General features: G+C 43.4%; 1 protein-coding gene across 1 annotated transcript in view; it reads right to left on the bottom strand.

The window, feature by feature from the left end:
- Positions 1-22,489, bottom strand: part of celf5a (cugbp, Elav-like family member 5a) — a gene marked incomplete at its 3' end in the record, with an annotated part of 549,786 nt that overhangs the window by 511,638 nt on the left and 15,659 nt on the right. Inside the window, exon 2 of the mRNA XM_080733698.1 lies at positions 1,791-1,873. Coding sequence (XP_080589824.1) covers positions 1,791-1,873 — 83 coding nt within the window. The remainder of the gene's footprint in view (positions 1-1,790; positions 1,874-22,489) is intronic.

Raw genomic sequence — 22,489 nt, 5'->3', positions numbered from 1 at the left:
ACACTTACAGGCTGCCGTGAACACATTCTCTGGCGTTCTCTCAAAGAACGACTTGTTTTTTTTTTTCCTTCGTCTTTCTTGTTTTCCACTCTCTGTCGCTCGTCTTATTGTTCAAGGGCTCTTTAAATAGGGTAAAGAGATGAGGCGTTACGGGACAGGGGGTGTTAATAAAATACGTACAGTACATGGCTAATTTAAAAGGATAAACGAAACCAAACACCAGTAAGAAATATTCAAAGTTTGTGTCGGTCGATGGCGGTCGTTATTTGCGTGTTTAATGTGACACGTGTGTCCTGTTGGCTGCTGCATGCCGGGGCTCTTTGTCTTCTGACAGGCTGCTCTTTTACTGACGCCTCCCTCTGAGTCGTAATGTCAGGGAACATAGAGGGTGCTTAGGATTTGTATTTATTTATTTTGTATTCTTTTTACTAAAGATTTGTATCCCACACATCTGTAACCAATTGTCTAATCAATGTAATCCTGGGCACTACACTCCCTCTGCCCACCTGGGGAGAACAACGGACTGACCTCACGCTTGCTTCTATGCACGAGGAGTCCAAGCCGCTTCTTCTCACCTGACATGGGGGGGAGTTTCCCCCGGTTGGACGTACAGTAGCGCGTGGAAGGAACAGGGGGAGGCAGTATAGAGACCAGGATTACTGCGTGTTTTTTGCGAGGGTACCGAACATGCAAACTCCACACAGAAAGGCCCTTTAGGCACTGATGACACGGAGGAGAGAACACGCCCCGCAGCGTCCCCAGCGGGAATCGAACCCGGGACGTTCTGGCAGTGAGGTGACAGCACTACCGACTGTGCCACCATGGCCCCCTGCTTAGTCTTAAAATCTTTGATGCCTGTATTTTATATTCCCTGAGTGTATCTGAAATCAGATTAATCTGCCAACAAAATGTTGAGCGTTGGAGTAAATATGCATGCAAGAGCTGGATTTGAGGTTAAATGTGAACACTAGGGGGTGGCGATTTGCCATCCCCTGAAACCCCAAATGAAAGCCCATGCAGGGACAACCTCTCCCTGGTTCACGGTGGTGTTCACATGGGTTCTTTTACTCTCATTTATATCAAATCAGTTTGACACTTTTGTTTTGGGTGTCAAACTCGTCAGAACATTTCTGTGAAATAGAGATTATTTGCTCCCCCCCCCCCACACACACACACACAACAAATGCAAGCAACAAACACATGAACATTTGATGTCACTGCCTCTAAAGCATGGGGGGGAGGGGGGTTCCGATCAATGCTGGCAATGTCCCTTAGAGAACAGACATGAAAAAGTTGAATCCAAGCTTTTAAAAGGCTAGGATATCGATTGAATTGCTTTCCAAAGGCTTATTTTTTTCTCTTTTTTTTCATCACTGGGAAAGAAGAAGGCCGCTTGGTGTGTAACGGGTTGCAGATGGCATGGTTGACTGCCATAGTGGATGGAGAGAAATAAAGAGAGAGAAAAGACAAAGATAGACAGACAGACAGACAGACAGACAGAGCAGAGAGAGAGAAAAAGAGAGAGGGGTGGGAGAGAGTCCTACCCCTGGCATATATATATATATATATAGAGAGAGAGAGAGAGAGAAAGATATGGGAGAGAGACCTACCCCTGGCATAGAGAGAGAGAGAGAGAGAGAGAGAGAGAGAGAGAGAGAGAGAGAGAGAGAGAGAGATAGAGAGAGAGAGAGAGAGAGATGGTAGAGAGACCTACCCCTGGCATAGAGAGAGAGAGAGAGAGAGAGAGAGAGAGAGAGAGAGAGAGAGAGAGAGATGGTAGAAAGACCTACCCCTGGCAGAGTCTTCTGTTCATGAAGGGCGTTCTGCGCTTTGATGGCCGACTCCCGGGCACAGTAGGTGAGGAACGCACAACCTGCAGCACACACACACACCAGGACAGAAGTTATTATATACATGTACACATTTTAGTTATTTATTTATGTCCACATAAGAAACAAGGACACAAATATTACAATGTTTGTGTCCACACCCTTCAAGGGTACAAGTAACAACAGGCGAAGAGATTGCACGTAATTTTGCAAGCCCTTTAGCTGCTTTTTTGGCATCCCAAGTTGTTGGAACTGGAAGCCTCTTACAACCAACCTATGTACATGTCCAGAAGGGTAATAGTTTCATCACATCACAATCACACACATATGATGCAACACTGAACGATGAGCCGGCAAGAACTGACTGGAAAACAAGACCAATATACAACCAGGGCTGATTACACATGAGATACAGCTGGGGAGAATAAGAACATAGAATCCTGAAAACTAGAACAAAAACACCAGATTGATGCACAAGACCACCGATCCTCGCCATTCCCATTGTGAAATGCATTGGCAGAATCCACTCTGGTAGGTAGAATATTTGGGCGGTGTGGCCGTGCCCTTAAAGCCGACCACCACTAACAGAGGAATAGCACATTTAAATGTCAAAACAATAAAATTAAAGTGCACTGTGAAATCAATAGACAATGTTCCATTTGTCTGCTGTCTGAGTTACAAATAGATAAAGTAACGCTGAGCTATGAGCATCACAATAGAGAAACATAAATAAATGAAGAAGTAAACAGATTCAGAATTATACATAGATAAAGTAAGTAACGCTGAGATATGAGCATCACGATAGAGAAACAAATAAATGAAGAAGTAAACAGATTCAGAATTATACAATCAGACGTCTTTGACTTTTGCCGTTTGCTTTCAAATACGCAGCAATACAAGAACCAGAATAAAGGTGCTGAATCGAACACCAGAGACGTTGAACAGGAAACACCTTATTAGGTGTGCCGTGAGCCCCCAAAGGCTTGAAATAATATCTATAGAATAATACAGACAGGTCTAAGGCATGAAATTAGCATAAACACTGCGGAAAAGACAAGCAGTTACACAGTGCACACTATCTATAGCTTAGCTATTTATCTATTTTCAGTAGCAGCCCCGAACACAAAATAAATGTAAGCTACCAAAAGCTGAAAGATATGAGGATAACTAGCCCATTTAGGTCTTGAATTATTTAATGCTTTGACTGTTGAAAAATAGCAGATCCACAAGCTCACAGCGCGGCACCGAGTGCCGCGCTGCAAGCTTGTAGATCAAATCTTTGAATATATGTATTTTTAAAGTTAACATAAAGTGAACTCAAATCTTTGCTTCTGAGGGGGTCCCTGGAACGAAATACTTTGAGATGGGGGTCCATGGCCAAATACATAGATATAAAATACATTTCCTTGACATGAAAAAGTTTGAGCACCACTGACATAGAATTATTTTTCAAAAAACCTTAGAAGAATTCAGAAGACACTATCGGGTAGAAATATCCAAAGACGTACAAACATTTTCACGATAAAAAAAGAAAAATAGCAGATCTACAAGCTCGCAGCGCAGCACTCGCCGGTGCCGTGCTGTGAGCTTGTAGATCTGCTATTTTTTAATAGTTAAAGCGTAAAATAATACTACGCAATAATACGCACCCGGTCTAAATGGACTAGTTCTAGTTCTAGACGGAGGGAAGAGAAGAATCAAGCGCGCCAGCATGCTCCGTACTGGCAAGCCATCAAACTCACTCCATCAGAACATCTTGTCAGTCAAGAAAAATAACACCTTGCAAAAAAGGGGAATGTGTCTGTCGGAATAAGGGAACAAGCTAATGACAGCAGGCAACCGTGGAAGAACCAATGGTACACTACACACGTACACACACGCACGCACACGCACACGCACACACACAGACAATTTCCTATGGCAGGGGGAGAGGAGAGGAGAGGAGAGGAGAGGAGAGGAGAGGAGAGGAGAGGAGAGGAGAGGAGAGGAGATTGGACAATATGAAAATTTCATATCACAATTATTGTGACAAAAGAAATCGCGATTCACGATTATCGCGATAATCAAAATCATATCCATTAGCCTGGGGCGGAACATTTGCCAAAAAATAGCAGATCTACAAGCTGTAGATCTGCTATTTTTTTTGCAAAGACATTTAATAGAGTGAAAAAAAGACTGTATCAAGTACATATGTAAGTATAAGTACCTTTTACCAATCACAGAAGGTTTAAGTGGTACCAGATATGCAGCTCGGCAAATAAAAGGTGAATTGATCCCAGTCCATGACGGAGGACGATATCACGATAAATGAAACCTCCACGATACGATTATCGTGAATGTTTTTTTTTTATCACAATAAACAATAATATCGCGTATCATCCCATCCCTAGAGAGGAGAGGAGAGGAGAGGAGGGGAGAGGAGAGGAGAGGAGAGGAGAATGAAACAGAACAGTGGGGGATGGGGGATGGGGGGCAGCCTGTCCATCCTTAGCACCATGGAATCAGGCTCTCTCTCTCTCTCTCCTCTCTGGCTGGCTGTCCGGAGCTCCCAGCGCTCTGCCCAGCAGCACAACACTGAGCTCCTCTGACAGCCAGCAGCACAGACACAGGGAGCAGAGCTGACGGCAGGGTGGGAGAGACTGAGGGATGGGGGTTTGATACCACCGCTCTGCAGATATAAGGGGGTAGGGAAGGGAGAGTCGTGTGTACACACTAGGGCAGGGGTGGGCAACTTTGATGATGGTGAGGGCCACTATATTTCCACACTCACTCCACAGGGCCACATTGCATATTGCTTACGTCCTACTTTGTCACTTTCTAGTATCTCATACTAAAGAAGCAAAAAATAGCAGATCTACAAGCTCAAAACGCATCGCAGCGCGATGCGTTTTGAGCTTGTAGATCGGCTATTTTTTGCTTCTTTTGAATTGGAATCCTGAATTATTTTTTGTTATTTTTTAAAATAGAAAATCCTGAAATGTAACATTTTGATTTAATTTCAAACACATTTAGTTATATATTAATGTTGACTCCTAACCTAAATACAAATACCTACATTGGACATAAAAAGAAATACATTTGAATACTACTATACTAGTCATTAAGCTACTAATATAGACTGACAGAATTAAAGCAGGTCATGTTTGGAATTGTAACAGCTGAAATCAATAATATATTCATTATTCCGGTATTAACCAACTGGCCGCATGTGGCACCCGGGCTGCCAGTTGCCCATGTATGCACTAGGGCATTCACCAAATATTCAAATATCAAAGTCACTATTGGACGTTGTTTTGTCTTTAAAAATATATGTATTTCTTCATGGTTTATCCACCTGTTTCCGCGAGAATTTACTGTAGCATTATTTGCGGGACACTTCCGGTTAACAGCAGACATACAAGCTCACATCGCGTCGCAGATGCAACCGTTGTGAGCTTGTAGATCACTCTCGGCTGCGGCGCCGGAAGCTGCCTGCACATTCTGCGCAATGCACGACGGATGGGATGTTGGAAAGTTGTGGATAAAGCTTGGCTAAATAGGAAGTCATAAGAAACCTGACAAGCACTTGGAATTGTAGGTATTACATTTAATGGGACTCGGTTCCGCAGATAAATATTGTCAAAATAGCAGATCTACATGCTCACAACGCCTCGCGTTGCGAGGCGTTGTGAGCATGTAGATCGGCTATTTTCCCAATGTTCGCCTCATGCTTACTTACCGGTAATATTTGACAGTTTGGCCAGTCCTGTCGAATATTTGACTATTGGAATACTTTGAGGTTGAATAATTCGAATACTAAAAATCACTATTCGTGATGCCCTAGTACACACAGACATACACACTAGGGGTGTAACTATAGGGATGGGACGATAATCAATATCATCGTTTATCGTGATGATAAACACTCTCGATAATCTTATCGTGGACATTTAACTCTCCTACTGCCAGATTATTTATTTATTTATTGGGTCTGGTGCCATCAAAAAGCGGCTTACCTTTGCGACGTTATAGTAGATAGACAGACATTTATTTTTTTTATATATATATTTTTTTTTTATTGTGCAATAGTGCACTTTGGTCTGCCAGGCAGCAGAGGGCGGCGTCATGCGAGAATGAATGTGAATTTGCCTGTTATGTGTTGAAGAAGAAGAAGACCAGTCACTGGCCACAGAGCCTTACAGCCAGAGGAAATCAACAAGGAAGTGAATTGTTCTCCGTTGATGTTAACGCATAATGGATTTTTTACACCATCACCGCGGAAAATGTGTTTACAGTAGACGGCCGCGCGACCCCTCATCAGCTTACAGTCATCAGACGAACGAACCGAACGAGCGCCGTATTGGCATCGAGGTTCTGTAAAAAATGGGGCGAACGTTAACGTTCAAAGCGTGGGGAGAGTTAATTTATTGTGATATCGCCCTCCGTCATGCACTGGGATCAATTCACCTTCTAATTGCCAAGCTGCATATCCGGTACCATTTAAACCCTCTATGATAATATAATATAAAATATTTTTTTCCCGCTCTCTATCAAATGTCTTTGCCAAAGAATAGCCTATTCAGTGACGTGTTGATAGGGTAGCTTGTAGATCTGCTATTTTTTGGCAAATGTTCCGCCCCAGGATAATGGATTTTGATCATCGCAATAATATTATATCGTGAATTTCTTTTGTCACGATAATCGTGATATGAAATTGTCATATCGTCCCTTCCCTAGGTGTAACGACACATTTAATAGCGATACGATACGCATCACGATACGTGGTTGACAATATGATACATGGACGATATTGGTTCATTCATGGGGAATCGAATCGATACGATACAATTCGATTCAATTATTTAAAATTGTCATAGTAACTATTTAACATAGAAATTAAATCTGTGTGAAATGTGAAAATAGTGCAGGTGTTTAAGGGACATTTTTATTATTATGGATACAAATAACTAAACACTGTGATTCTCTAGAAAATACATGGTCAATTTTGGTCATTATTGCAACACAAAACCGCACCTTTACATAAACACAGAGATTACACACATTTATCGATAGACAAAGAGTAGCTACATCGAATGGAAAAGTAATTAAATCCCTCTTTTGAATTTTTCTTCAAGTACTTAGTATCCATACAATCGATTATTTGCATTGCAAAGCGATTCTATACTGATTAATTGCATTGTAAAACGATTCGATACAAAGCCAAACGGTACAATATTTTGCAATTTGCATATCGATATAGTATAGTAGATTGTCGATTTTTCGATTCAGTTACTATATGGTTACACCGCTAATACACTCACATACAGTACAACAGCCAAAGGTACGGCTCCTCCATACCTCCAAAACCTGATCAACCCCTACAACCCCACCCGTTCACTCTGTTCAGCCAACACAGGGATGCTGACAGAACCCTCGCTAAAAACCCCAGGACAAAAATCCACTCGTCCTAGAGAATTTGCCCTCCTGGCCCCCAAACTATGGAATAAATGCCCTGTCACACTTAGAACTACAGACTCACTCCCTAGCTTCCATCGAGAACTGAAGACTCACCTCTTCAGACTCTATATATTATTAGATTATATTGATGTATTACCTGCTTATTGTAAGTCGCTTTGGATTAAAAGCGCCTGCTAAATGCCTAAATTGTAAATTGTACTATTCATAAACAAAGCAGATGTACGTATACGGTACTATACACGGTCGCATTACACATGAGTTCCAGCCGAAAAAGGAGCCGAGAAGAGGAGAAGATGGAAGGGGTGACAAGAAGGAAGGAGTGGGAGAGAAAACAGAGGGGGTATTGAGGCAATCATCCCCCCACTGTCTGAATAAATAGATTTGCTTGTGTTCTATTAACCCATTTAGGCCTGGGAATATTGAATGCTTTAACCAGTGAAAAATAGCAGATATACAAGCTCACAGCGCGGCACCGAGTGCCGCGCTGCGAGCTTGTAGATCTGCTATTTTTGAAAAAGTCGTGAAAATGTGTGCAAATCTTTGAATATATGTATTTTTAAAGCGAACGTTTGTAACTCAAATTTTGCTTCTGGGGGGTCCCTGGAACTAAATATTTTGAGATATTTTGAGGCCAAATACATAATTTTGGGGGTCCTTCACATGAAAAGGTTTGAGAACCACTGACATAATAGTCTCTCAAGAACAGAATAACTGAGCTCCAGTTATGTGAAAAGGACCTTTTCTTTGACGATGGCTGGCCAGATTGCTGACATAGAAACATAGGTTTTTCAAAACATCTTAGAAGGATTCAAAAGACACTTATAGAATCGGGTCAAAATTCAAACTTTCCCGATTTTTCAAAAATAGCAGATCTACAAGCTCGCAGCGCGGCACTCGGTGCCGCGCTGTGAGCTTGTAGATCTGCTATTTTTCAATAGTTAAAGCATAAAATAATGATACACAAAATGCGTACCCGTTCTAAATGGATTAATGAGGTTCATGTGGGTTACCCCACAGTATCATATTTCTGCCACTTGGAAGATGGTTTATTAGCAGCCCGGCTGCATTTTTTCATATTTTTTGGATCTCATTTCCAACAGCCAAACGTACTCAGTGGGTGGGTGATAAATTGAGGTGTCTTTACATGGACAATATTCCAATTCCTTCCTCACGTTGAATATCAGATCAACCCTCAGCCCATCCATACGGTACATCCATATCGTCACTGTCGGGGCAGAAACCTCGTATCTCCGAGTTTCAAATTTGTACGTTTTTTTTCGTAAAGTGAAGCCCTGCTTCATCATACAAGACCGTTGCACGAAAGTAGTGAAAATAGCAGATCTACAAGCACACAACGCCTTGCACCATCGGCTATTTTCACTATTTTTCTCTTCATAATAATAAAAAGGGTTTTGGACATACAAGGTTTCCACCCGACAACGACAATACATAATTATTTCTTTCCTGCTTTTTCAGTTAGCGCATGCATGCCGTAGGCTACATGTACCGCGGCACGCGTGTTTACTACAGTACGTTTCTTTCACGTTTTTTGTAGCATACGTAATTTTGCGTATACTTTCCAAGACCTCTGAACTCGTGTGGTTAAGTCTATTCATGCAGAATATACAGTAGTGCACATGGCATGCCTATAACAGCAGTTAGTGCATGCACGCTCAGGGGCGTCACACCAAATTCTGGGCCCTGGGTACAGGGATTCACTGCGGGCCCCCCATGAATGTTAACTATTGAAAAATAGCAGATATACAAGCTCACAGTGCTAGAAACCTGTTTCTATGTCAGTGGTGCTCAAACCTTTTTCATGTGAAGGACCCCCAAGATGATATGTATTTGGCCACGGACCCCCATCTCAAAGTATTTAGCTCCAGGGACCCCCCAGAAGCAAAATTTTAGTTACAAATGTTCGCTTAAAAAATACATATAATTCAAAGATTTGCACACATTTTCACGACTTACGAAAAATAGCAGATATACAAGCTCGCAGCGCGGCACTCGGTGCCGCGCTGTGAGCTTGTATATCTGCTATTTTTCAATAGCTAAAGTTACTAGGGCCCCTCCACCTTGGGCCCTAGTAACTCAGTCCCACTCCCCCCCCCCCTCCCTTGTGACACCCCTGCGCATGCTGTACACGTGTAGACGCGTTTAAGTTTCTTTCACGGTTTTTGGAGCATGCGCACGCGTTCCAAGACCTCTGAACTTGCGTGGTTATTCATGCAGTATATACCCAGCAGCGCACGCGCCGCGGCATGCATATAATAGCGGTTAGTGCATGCATGCTGTACATTTGTTTAAGTTTCTTTCACGGTTTTTGTAGCATGCTGTATGCTTTTCAAAGACCTCTGAACTCGCGCGGTTAGTCTATTCATGCAGCGAATACGGTAGTGCACACATGGCATGCGTATACGTATAGAGCCAGGTCACTGCACCGCCGTAACCTCCTGCAGGCTGCCTCACAAAGGAGGGTTAGACTGCCATGTCAACCATTGATTCATTGATTGACCTGTAACCTTTATTGCCCGTATAGATGCTGCTCCCAGCATCCTCTGTGTGTGTGTGTGTGTGTGTGTGCGTGCGTGCGTGTAGGTGGGCGAGTGAGTGGGTACAGTATGTGTGTGCGCGTGCATGTGTGCGTGTGCATGAGCCTGCCCTTCATGTGTCTACATAATACTGTACTGTATGTATAGCATACTGTAGAGCTATGTGTCCAAGTTCATCTAATTTATATTCTTTGCCCTGCTGTTTATTACCTCAAGCTGTTATCTCTTTATACAGTAGTCTAGATCTTCTCATAATATAGTACAGTGGTTCTAAAGTGACAATTTAATAAGGACTTTTTAATACCGCTGAAATGACGAATTAAACATTGGCCGAATTGTCAAATATTAGAGGCAGAAATTGGGAAAATCGCCGATCTACATGCTCACAGTGCCTCGCAACTCGAGCATGTAGATCTGCGATTTTCACAATAAAACCATGTTATACAAAATGTAATGCCTTAACTCTTACTGCTCGTCAGGGTGGGGGGGAGGGGGTCCCCAGTTAAAATATGATTATTTTGGGGGTATCTGCCTGAAAAGGTTGAGAACCACTGATATAGTATACATCATATATCATAATTAATACATATCATATTACTGTAGTACGATAAAGCGTGTTTGATGCGTGGTTGAGAGACAGTGACTGTCTGTCTGGGGCAGGGGTCATCAATATGTCTGTACATGGACAAAATGTGTCTGTGGCAAAGACTTGTACTGGTCCGTGGCACATTTTAGATTTTCACCATTATAATGTTCCTATTTGATCATAATTCCCAATTACTGTCCACTATCCAGGTTTCCTTCAGAATACGCATGACACCGATTTGTGACGACACTATGGCACATTATATGAGCTCACATTTTTATTGCAAGGACCCCTGGAACTCTGAGAGTGTACAAATGGAACGTGCAAATCATCCAGTGCACTCCCATTCTCTCACTTTGTTCTGCTAAGGGGTTCCCAAACAATGGTTTGGTCTTTGGGAACCCCTGTGCATGACCCACTAATGGATCGTAAGTAAATGTCCATTTATTTCTTCTACACTTTATCATTAACTATCATTATTTCTCTCTCTCTCTCTCTCTCTCTCTCTCTCTCTCTCTCTCTAATTATTTTTTCAAAAGAATTTCATAAATTACGAAATTACAAAAATATTTTTAAATCAACTGTAGATTTAGTCAACTAAAATCTTATGATACTGTATGTTCTTATCCCTGCTCAACTAAAAGTACAATATTTCAGGTTAAAATATGACTAAAACTAAACAGAATTGTATTCAAAAGACTCAATAATAATAAAACGAAATCAAAAGCAACACAATCCCAAGAGGATTTTGTCATTTCTAATTCCGGATAGGATATATAATTCTTCTTACGGATGGAAGCTTTAACGCTCACATTTACAGTGTAGCTTTGCTTGTTTGTTTTTTAGATGGTTGGAAGTAATGTGAGAGTATATTTTTTCCCCCGCTCTCTCTCTGGGTTTTGCTGTTGTTGGTTTACTGGAGGAACGCCGGCCCCGCCTATCTCTGAATGGGAAATTAGTATTTTGCATTACAATCGCAAACACGATTTTATTTGTTAATGTGTAATGCATAGGGCATCCGCAAATAAATTAATAACCGCAACGCCGGCAAACAAAGGGAAAAAACATGAACTCCATTTAAATGTGATTCTTGTGCTCTTTAATGTATGGCTTAATAAGAATTTGCAGGCCACGGGCGAAGAAAGCTTTAACAACTTCATAATTGGAATCCAAACACGTACAAATTGCCAGCAATGCATTGCATACCAAGTGTGTGTGTGTGTGTGTGTGTGCGCTAGGGATGGGACGATATGAACATTTCATATCACGATTATTGTGACCAAAGAAATCGCGATTTACGATATCATCGCGATAATCAAAATCCATTATCCTGGGGCGGAACATTTGCCAAAAAATAGCAGATCTACAAGCTCACAACGCGTCGCAAGGCGACGCGTCGTGAGCTTGTAGATCGGCTATTTTTGGCAAAGACATTTGATAGAGAGTGAAAAAAAAGACTGTATCAAGTACGTAGATTATAAGTACCTTTTAACCAAAGGGTTTAAGGTGGGTACCGGATATGCAGCTTGGGCAAATAAAAGGTGAATTGATCCCAGTGCATGACGGAGGACGATATCACGATAAATTAAATCTCCACGATACGATTATCGTGAGTGTCACGATAAACGATAATATCACGTATCGTCCCATCCCTAGTGCGCGCACGAGCGTGTGAGTGGGAGTATGTGTGAGTGCCTGCCTGCCTGCCTGCCTGTGTGTGTGTGTGTGTGTGTGTGTGTGTGTGTGTGTGTGTGTGTGTGTGTGTGTGGTGAGGAGGGTAGCATGATGAAATTGTTTGAAACACAACATAAAGGTGCTGAAAGTGGAGCCTGCTGACACAGCGATGGGGAATGCCTTGCCAGCGTGAGCAGATGATCCAGAACATCATCTGATAGCAATCTAAAAACCTTATCTCAACACACTGGTTCCAGCTCAGAAGGAAAAGAACTCCTCGCCCTGTGTTCCCCCTCCTCCTCCCCCCTCCTCTCCTCTCCTCTCCTCTCCTCTCCTCTCCTCTCCTCTCCTCTCCTCTCCTCTCCTCTCCCCTCCCCTCCCCTCCTCTCCTCTCCCTCTCCTCTCCTCTCCTCTCCTCTCCTCTCCCCTCCTCTCCTCTCCTCCCTCCTCTCCTCTCCTCCTCCTCTCCTCTCCTCTCCTCTCCTCTCCCCTCCCCTCCCCTCCCCTCCACACTCCCCTCCACCCCCCCTCCTAATTCATACATGTACAGTTTAAAGGTGCATAATGTATCTACGGGGAAGTAGGGGCGGGGGTGACTGATTAAAGAGCCTACGTGGATGTAAGTGGGAAAGAGGGGTAGAGAGAGAGAGAGAGAGAGAGAGAGAGAGAGAGAGAGAGAGAGAGAGAGAGCTGAATAAAGCTGCGTGGACAGCAGCCATTCGCGGGGCTATTATTTACTGTGGCCATTATCAGAACTGTGCCAAGCCTACATCTGGTGCAGCACCTTTGGCCCTAATCTGTGAGGAGTGGCTAATTTCTGTTAAGTGTATATAGAGGGCCCTGTGGATAAATCCTTGACCGTGCCCTCAGACCCACACTCGCACATGCGCACGCGCACACACACACACACACACACACACACACACACACACACACACACACACACACACACACACACACACACACACACACACACACACACACACACCACACACACACACACACACACACACACACACACACACACACACACACACACACAAACACGTACAACGCACCCTGTCTCTTTGTGTTACCTTGGATCGGCACATATACTGCTACTCAACTCCCTGGGTCTCTCTTAACTGTCACTCTCGGACGGTCTACACACAAACCACAAACTGTATATGCACACTAAACAGATATGTGTAGTCGTGTGCATATGGCCACCACTCAACAAGCATGTTTAAGTGCTCTCTCTCTCTATGTAACAAACCCACGCACAGACACCACCACAAACAACACTGACACAAACACTGCACTCTGTCGAGGTGCCAACGTGCGCCTTGTGCACCGTGAGGCGCGCTCACCACTGGCATCACCAGGAATGCTGGTCCCTCATTGGCTGTTACTGATGACGTTGCCAGAGATGCTGGTCCCTGATTGGGCTACGGGCTTAAACACACACAGATACCGACATACAGTACCTACACACGCAGTCGAACGCAGTACTTGCGCGCTCTGCTGGCGCAATCGTATTGTGGAGATTGAATTTATCGTTCTCCTGTCATGCACTGGGATCAATTCACCTTTTATTTGCCGAGCTGCATATCCGCTACCAATTAAACCCTCTATTGGTAAAAGGTACTTATAATATACATACTTGATACAGTCTTTTGTTCACTCTCTATCAAATGTCTTTGCCAAAAAAATTGCCTATCTACAAGCTCAGAACTGGTGTGAGCTTGTAGATCTGCTATTTTTGGGCGAATGTTCCGCCCCAGGGTAATGGCTTTTGATTATCGCGATAATATCGTAAATCGCAATTTCTTTCGTCACAATAATCGTGACATGACATTTTCATATCGTTCCATCCCTACACACAAGGGCATTCATGAATAGTGATTTTTGGAGCTGTGTGGAACACAAGCTCCCTATACGTGGCCGTGTGTGTGGCCGTGTCTGTGTGTCTGTCTGTCTGTCTGTCTGTCTGTCTGTAGCCTACAGGACCTTTTGTGACCACACGAGGGCGCTGTTGTTCAGGCCAGGCCAGACACCCCACACACACACACACACACACACACACACACACACACACGCACACACACACACACACACACACACACAGCTCCACTTCGAACAGAGGTTCGATTTTTAGTATTCGAATTATTCAACCTCAAAGTATTCGAATAGTCGAATATTCTACAGGACTGGCCAAACTGGCCAAACTGTCAAATATTAAGTCAGCAAGAGGCGAACATTGTGAAAATAGCCGATCTACATGCGTTGCGAGGCGTTGTGAGCAAGTAGATCTGCTATTTTCACAATATTTATCTGCGGAATCGAGTCACATTAACTCATACAGTGCCATCCGGCCACAAGGGGTGCTAGAGTGCCAGAAATTGCTCCATAGACCTTCTTTATAGCTTTCGTCGACCCTCTCCCAACTGCCTTGTGTTTTCACTCCAGTCAATGCTATGGGTGTCGAGAGGAGGAAGCTAGGTGACACGTAGCCAAAATGCTAACCCTTTAGAAGCCCGATCTAAAGCTATTTCAGCCGCAAAAACTTTCTCTTTGGGTTCTGGGGACACAATCCGGAGAAAATCCTGTCTAAAGATGTGATTTATTATTGGAGTGGGCGGCGCGATTTGGCCGTTAGCGCGAATACGGCCCGTGGATGGCCGAGTCTAAGTCCCGGCAAGGATGGACGTCTAGACCGGGGCTTCATTGAGGCCTCCGATAAAATAATTCATTTTATTAAATATCCCGGACATGTTCGGGATAGGCACCCTGGAATACGTCGCGCCGCCTACAATGAACATTGGGTGAACATTGGGGGGGGGTCTAAACTTTATTTTAAACCATTTTCAATGGAATAAATCGTGTCGGAGCATCTAGCGTCTCTCGTTGGTGAGCGCTGGGCGAGCCGGGACCACCCACGTTGCTCCAAGCAGCTCGGGGTAAGTAAAATAGCAAATAAAAAATTGTTTTTGATCCAGAATATCCCGAACATGTTCGGGATAGGCACTTAAAGGGTTAAATGTAATACCTACAATTCCAAGTGCTTGTCAGGGTGGGATTCCCCAGTTCAAATATGTTTATTTTGGGGGTCACGGCCTAAAAAGGTTTGAGAACACCTGGTATAGAGCATTACCAAATTGATACACAGGGGCATTGACAACTCATTCTTATGTCTTCCTATCTAGCCAAGCTTTATAAACTATATATTTTTCAAGATAAAACAATAAAAATTAAAAAATAAGCGAATATTCGACTTCGGTGAACATAGTGACTTTGATATTCGAATATTCGGAGTATTTGGTGAATGCCCTACTACACACACCCAACCTTCCTTCCCTCCGTCCGCCATAAGACTCTCCATCTCTGTGTCCCTACAGAGGAGCCAAGATGTCCCAGCGTACTGGAAGAAGTGTGAACTTCCTCTCCTCGTGGACATTTCCTTGGCCAGTAAAGGGAGCAAGAAACGGAGCCAGTACCTGGCACCGATTCTCGCCCAGGCTCCCCTCGCACATCATTTGCACTCTGTGTGGAAAATGCCATCATCACCAAGGGTAAATGACTTGCTTTACTTTATTTACTGCTGCACGGGGCGGCCTTGAGGACAGGGGGGTTGAGATGGTGCGCTGGAGGGGGAGGAGTGATGGGCTTTCAGAGGGGTTGGTAGTTGAAATCAGTGGTGTCAAATAGGGGTGGCCTTTTCAGAGGTATCGCATACCGGTATATCGTGATACAATTGATGGAGCCTTGTAAAAAATCCTGTTTAATCGTTAATACAGAGATTCATTGCAGAATTTAATTTAAATCTGCATTTTGGTCTAAATCAGTAGTTCTCAAACTTTAAAATGTCAAGGTCTCCACTTAACTCTGTCTCTGATAGTATACAAATGAAACCAAATGGACCCTTGGTTTCATTTGTATACTGTCAGAGTTACATACTTGTAAAGTTCAAATTAGACCTCCCAAAAGGAAGCCAGAGAGTCTTGTTTTTGTCAAGTAACTTGTAAAATAACCATAAAGACCAACGTGAAAAAGAATCGTGATAAAATCGTGTATCGTGATACAGCTTGGAAAAATATTGTGATATTGTATTATTCCATATCGCCCACCCCTAGTGTAAAACCAAATTCTGGGCCCTGGGTAGTACAAGGATTCACTGCGGGCCCCCCATGAAATGTTCTTCATAGGGGGAGGGGGTTTAACCCATTTAGACTGGGAACACATTATTACGCATTATTTTGTGCTTTAATTATTGAAAGATGGCAGATATACAAGCTCATGCGAGCTTGTAGATCTGCTATTTTAGAAAAATCATGACAATTTTGTGCAAGTCTTTGAACATTTCAAATCCTTTTTGAGAAACCTATGTTTTGTCAGTGGTGCTCAAACCTTTTCATGTGAAGGACCCCCAAAATGATATGTATTTGGTCAGAGACCGCCATCTCAAAATATTTAGTTCCAGGGACCCCCCAGAAGCAAAATTTTAGTTACAAATGTTTGCTTAAAAAATACATATATTCAAAGATTTGCACACACATTCTCACGACTTTTCAAAAATAGCAGATCTACAAGCTCGCAGCGTGGCACTCGGTGCCCACGCTGTGAGCTTGTAAATCTGCTTATTTTTCAATAGCTAAAGTCTTTCCCCACCTTGTGACGCCCCTAGGTGCGCTGGAGGGAGGGGGGAGGGGGGGGGGGGGGGCATTCAGAGGGGTCGGTATAGCTGAAATACACATCATCAGCACGGATATACAACGTGATTATGACCTGCATCATCACCAGTCTGGGAGGCTATCTGCGGCTGCAGATTGACCGCGAGGGGGGTTAATCATCACGCCGTTCTCAGAGCAGCTCTCGGCTTGGTTAATCTCTCCCTCGCCTCCTCAAAAAGAAAGCAGATCCCAGATCTGTACTCTGCGCTCAAATGACCCCGCCCATGATGATGCTGGAGGCGGGGAGAGGAGGGGAGTGAGAGTAGGGATGGGACGATCCATGATATTATCGTTTATCGTGATAAAAAAACACTCACGATAATCGTATCGTGGAGATTTAATTTATCGTGATATCGTCCTCCGTCATGCACTGTGATCAATTTACCTTTTTAATGCCGAGCTGCATATCTGGTACCACTTAAACCCTCTATAATTGGTAAAAGGGACTTAATATACATACTTGATACAGTCTTTTTTCACTCTCTATCAATTGTCTTTGCCAAAAAATAGCCGCTCTATAAGCACACAACGCGTGGTGAGCTTGTAGATCTCTATTTTTTGGCAAATGTTACGCCCCAGGATAATGGATTTTGATTATCGCGATAATATCGTAATTTCTTTTGCCACGATAATCGTGATATGACATTTTCATATCGTCCCATCCCTGGGTGAGAGACACAGGGAGGAAGGGCGAGGTATAATCAAGAAGAAGAGATGGAGCATGGGGAGGGGGAGGAGGGGGACGGGACTTTTCCAAAGTGCTCTCACTCATTGTTCTGACAACAATATTTCCTCTGCCCGGGCCTAATGGGCTTGTAATGAGCGCTGTAATATAGGCAGAAAGCCTAGCGTAACCTGTAAACCTTAATTAAGTCAGGCAGCCACCTTAACTCATTTAGACCGGGCCACGCGTTATTTTATGCTTTAGCTATCAGAAAAATTGCAGATATACAAGCTTAAGCCCCGCTGCAAGCTTGTAGATCTGATATTTTTTGAGCAAGTGAAAATCTTAGCAAGTCTTTGAATATTTTGACCCGATTCTATAAGTCTCTTCTAAATCCTTCTGTTTGTTTTTTTTCTTGTTTTTAAACTATGTTTCTATGTCAGTGGTGCTCAAACTTTTTCATGTGAAGGACCCCCAAAATGATATGTATTTGGCCACGGACCCCCATCTCAAAATATTTCGTTCCAGGGACCACCCCCCCCCCCCCCCCCTAAAAAAAAAAGCTAAAATTGAGTTACAAAGTGTTCGCTTTAAAAATGCATATATTCAAAGATTCAATAAAATTTTTCACAACTTTTCAAAAATAGCAGATCTACAAGCTCACAGCGCGGCACTCGGTGCCGCGCTGTGAGCTTGTATATCTGCTATTTTTCAATAGCTAAAGCATTAAATAATCCCTGGCCTAGATGGGTTAAAGCCCGCCAACCTCCGTGCTCCGTCTCCAGAACCCGTGGTCCGCCGCACTCCTCTGCCCACCCCCTTCATCAATCACGCCATCCCGCCATCATCATCATCATCATCCCTCCACCGGGCTCTCCTCCTCTCAACCCTGCAACACCCTTCTCCTTTAGCTTTCCCCTCACCTTGAGCAGAGGGCTGGCTGGGGGGGAGAGGCGGGACGTGGCGGTGCCCTGAGGGCTGACGGAGTGTCCATCACCGGTCAGAGACATCACGCGCGGCCCCCCGGACCCTCCTTGACTTGACCCCTGAGCGGGAGAAGACCTCGGCGTATTGATTTGTTGATGCTCGCTCATATAGACTTCGCGGGCATCGAGAGAGCTACTCAAACAGATCCATACGACACTACTGCACGAGTGTGTGTGTGTGTGTGTGTGTGTGTGTGAGTGTGTGTGTGTGTGAGTGTGTGTGTGTGTGTGTGCGTGCGCGTGTGCCTGTGTGTATGTGTTTACAGTATGGTGTTCATGGTGTGTGCCTGTGCCCAGTTGCCAGCAAAGTGCAAGGATCCTGTCCCTGCACTGTACCTAATGAGTGTGACAAACACTATAAATTCTCTCTGAAAAGGCTCTGTTTATGTCTCCGGATCAATAGCGGAGGCAAAGGAGCAACAAAGCAGCAAAACAGAATTTGACACAAACGCGCAGCCGCACAATGGCTATGGGGGTTAAAAAAAGAATTCTTTCACAGGGTAGAAGTGGTGCTCTTACAATTGTGCCGTAGAAAGCGCCAAGACCTGAGTATTGGGAAAATGTAACATGAAGACATCCAAACAAACAAAGGCAACTTTGTCAACTGATAAAGTTTCAAAACTCTTAAAGCTGCCTGGAAATAGATACAGTTTCAGTAAGTAAAGTGACAAATTGCCCCACCCCCACCCCATCCCAACACGGTCACTGCCCGGAAACTCTCTTAATATATGACTCTGGGAAATACTTAAGATGCAAGAGTTTGGCATCCCCTGTGGTACTGTAACCTTAACAGGTACAGTACTATAGAGGGTGCCAAGGTCCTGCATCATACTCTATATATCTTCACCGTCCGGTAGAAACCACGTATCTCCAAGTTCCAAATGTGCATTTTTTTGTAAATTAAAGCCCTGCTTCATCATTTAAAATAGTGAAAATAGCCGATCTACAAGCACACAACGCGGCGTTGTGTGCTTGTAGATCGGCTATTTTCACTATATATTTTTTAACGATGAATAAAAACGGTTTTGGAAATACAGTACAAGGTTTCCACGCGACAACAGCGATGCCAACCAATCATCAAGGACGATGATACACAAAAGAAGAACGAAGAAGACATAGCAATTAAAGCAAACGTCATCAGGAAAAAGTCAGTATACTGAACACAAAAAACTGAGGCTATATGGATGCAAAAATAGATGATCTATTTCGCCTACATTGAGAAGAAAAGTGACTATGTGGGAAAAAAGTGATCTTTTGGTCTTCCAAACCATCATCAGCATTTTTTTCATGTACTGTAGTCACTTTTCTTCCACAATAAATAAATCTAAAAATGTTTGGCATCCAAAGAGCCTCTATTTTATGTATTTATTTTTCCTGGCTAATGGCAGGGTGCCATGGCATTGGTCCGAAATTTCCCAAACCTCAGTAAAACTATGCCTAAACCTAACCCTAACTAAATTCGGACTAATGAGATGTAGGACTAATGAGATGTAGGACTTATGGGCAGTCCCCAATGGGAGGGCGGGCAGGCGGACGCACCAAAGCCACAGACATAACCATAAATATGACCATATATAGGCAGGTAGGACCACGGCCACGTCTTAATCCTCCTTGATTCCGCTTCTGAAGGTTGTATACGCATGAGCTCTCCATCACTCACTCACATGGAACTTAGCAACAATGACCCACACGTTGGTGGGATTGTCCATCTCTTTCACATAATCAACATCTTCCATGGCGTCGCAACAGCCCCACCAGGAACAATGAGGCAGGTGTCTTCAACATTTTCAGGCCAAGGACCCCTTAGCTGACACGAGATGAAACAGGGACCCCCACAATCTTCTCCATATAGATTCCATATAGTTTCATTGTTTGACAGCACAATCATCGGTGTATTTTGGATTAATGTCAATTTGTGTTTTCAGATATTTAACCACTTGAACTGTCAATACTTAATAAACTTGACCTTTCACTACGTACTGTGTCTGCTCTTTTTCCCCTCTACACCAAAGTTCTTTGTCGAAAATAGCCGATCTACGGCTTGTAGATCTGCTATTTTTGGCTAAAGTTCTCCGAATATGGACGGTAGGGTGCAAGTGGTTAATATAAAAAAGGAGAAAAAAAAAAAAACGTTCTATCGATCAAAGATTTGGAGGACCCCCTGTAGTAACTCTGAGGACCCCCTAGGGGTCCCGGACCCCCTGTTTTGAAGACCCTTGCCATAAAGGCTATAGCAATCTTCTGCTGCTTCTGAAGCAGCCTCACAGCCTCGACACATATCCATGATCTGCAGGCATAATGTTGGCAGTTCTTCACAAGGTCCCATGGTTCATCTCTGGTACACTGCTCCAAAAAGTATAACTTAGTTGTCAGCACTGCTGTACTAGCTCTCATAACCCATTTAGGCCTTCAATTATTGAATGCTTTAACCAGTGAAAAATAGCAGATATACAAGCTCACAGTGCGGCACCGAGTGCCGCGCTGCGAGCTTGTAGATCTGCTATTTTTGAAAAATCGAGAAAATGTGTGCAAATTTTTCAATATATATTTTTCAAAGCAGACTTTTGTAACTCAAATCTCTGCTTCTGGGGGGGTCCCTGGAACAACATATTTTGAGATGGGGGTCTGCGGCCGAATAAATGTAATTTTGGGGGTCCTTGACATAAAAAAGTTTGAGAACAGCATGATTTAGAGGAAGGATTTAGAAGTCGGGTCAAAGATCGGGTCAAAGATATTCAAAGACTTGCACACATTTTCATGATTTTTCAAAAATAGCAGATCTACAAGCTCGCAGCGCGGCACTCGGTGCCGCGCTGTGAGCTTGTATATCTGCTATTTTTCAATAGTTAAAGCATAAAATAATGGTTAAAGTGGTTCAAATCTAACGCGACTCGGGCGCGTTCCAGGTATTTCAGAGATAAAGGATCTGAACTCCAGCGGGTCCTCATGGAACAATGGCACATCTCTTCAGGGTAAATGAAACAGCCTTCTTTGCTGCAAGCATCTGCGTAATCTCTTGTCTGTCATTGCATCAGTCGATACACCTCCCACACTTTCATTATATTGCAATGATATGCATTGTTCAGGCCTTGGCTGCAGAGCATTCCTCTGTTTGGGTAAAGCACCAGATGGCACACCTCTGGGTCAACTTCCCAGTGGACGTCGTCTCTCTTCTCTTAGGCTTGGTGGATGGGAGGCTATTCAAACGTATGTTTGAATAGCGTTTTTGTGACAGCAGGTTTGTTCATAAACGTCATGCCCACTTGGTTGACGCATTACAATAGATACACTGTCCATTTCTCAATTTTAGTCAGAAACTTTTGGCAATGATCTGCTTCAGGCCAAAACCAGATATATCAAGGGGGCTATATACAGGTATATGCTTCTTGTCCAATGTCGTAACTAGTTTGGTTTTAACTACAAAATATCATCAATAAGAACTTCTTATGCTGTAGAAAAAAGTTTCTACACTTGTACTCTAAACTAACCAGTGATGCTACTAGCCCTGCATCCTGCGTCCCTGACGCATATTTTTAATAAAGGACTCATTAAACTAAGCATCACTGCATCCACAGGACGCACACAACTCTATCCTTCCTACTATCAGTCATTTCACTGCACCAGCTGAGCTGCATGTGGTGGAGTCTCCACAGCTGTGCGTTCTGGCACGATGAGATGATTGAGATTGTCTTGTAAATCCATGCCTCTGTCCTTTATTAACTACATACAAGTAGCTATTCCCCACTATTTGTTTAAATTAAAGTACTTTCTGATGTTTTCACCATTGATACATGCGTGTGTAGTCGCGGGACCCATACAATAATTCTGGGACGCATTTGAATGACCACCTGTGGGTCCCCGCCGGGACCCATTACATTGAAAACCTAGCAACATCACTGACTAACCGTTACATAAACTGCCTATAAAAACTTTAATTCTCAGTTCTAATTCATATAATACCAACTACAGAAGAAATGTATTCAAAATGTACTTTATGTTCACAGGTTCTGGCACTCACACCTCACTCAC

Source organism: Nannobrachium achirus, assembly GCF_963921795.1.
Source record: "Nannobrachium achirus genome assembly, chromosome: 1".
Classification (NCBI taxonomy): Eukaryota; Metazoa; Chordata; class Actinopteri; order Myctophiformes; family Myctophidae; genus Nannobrachium; species Nannobrachium achirus.
Note: the sequence above shows the minus strand (reverse complement) of the source record. Positions and strands in the feature narration are given on the sequence as shown.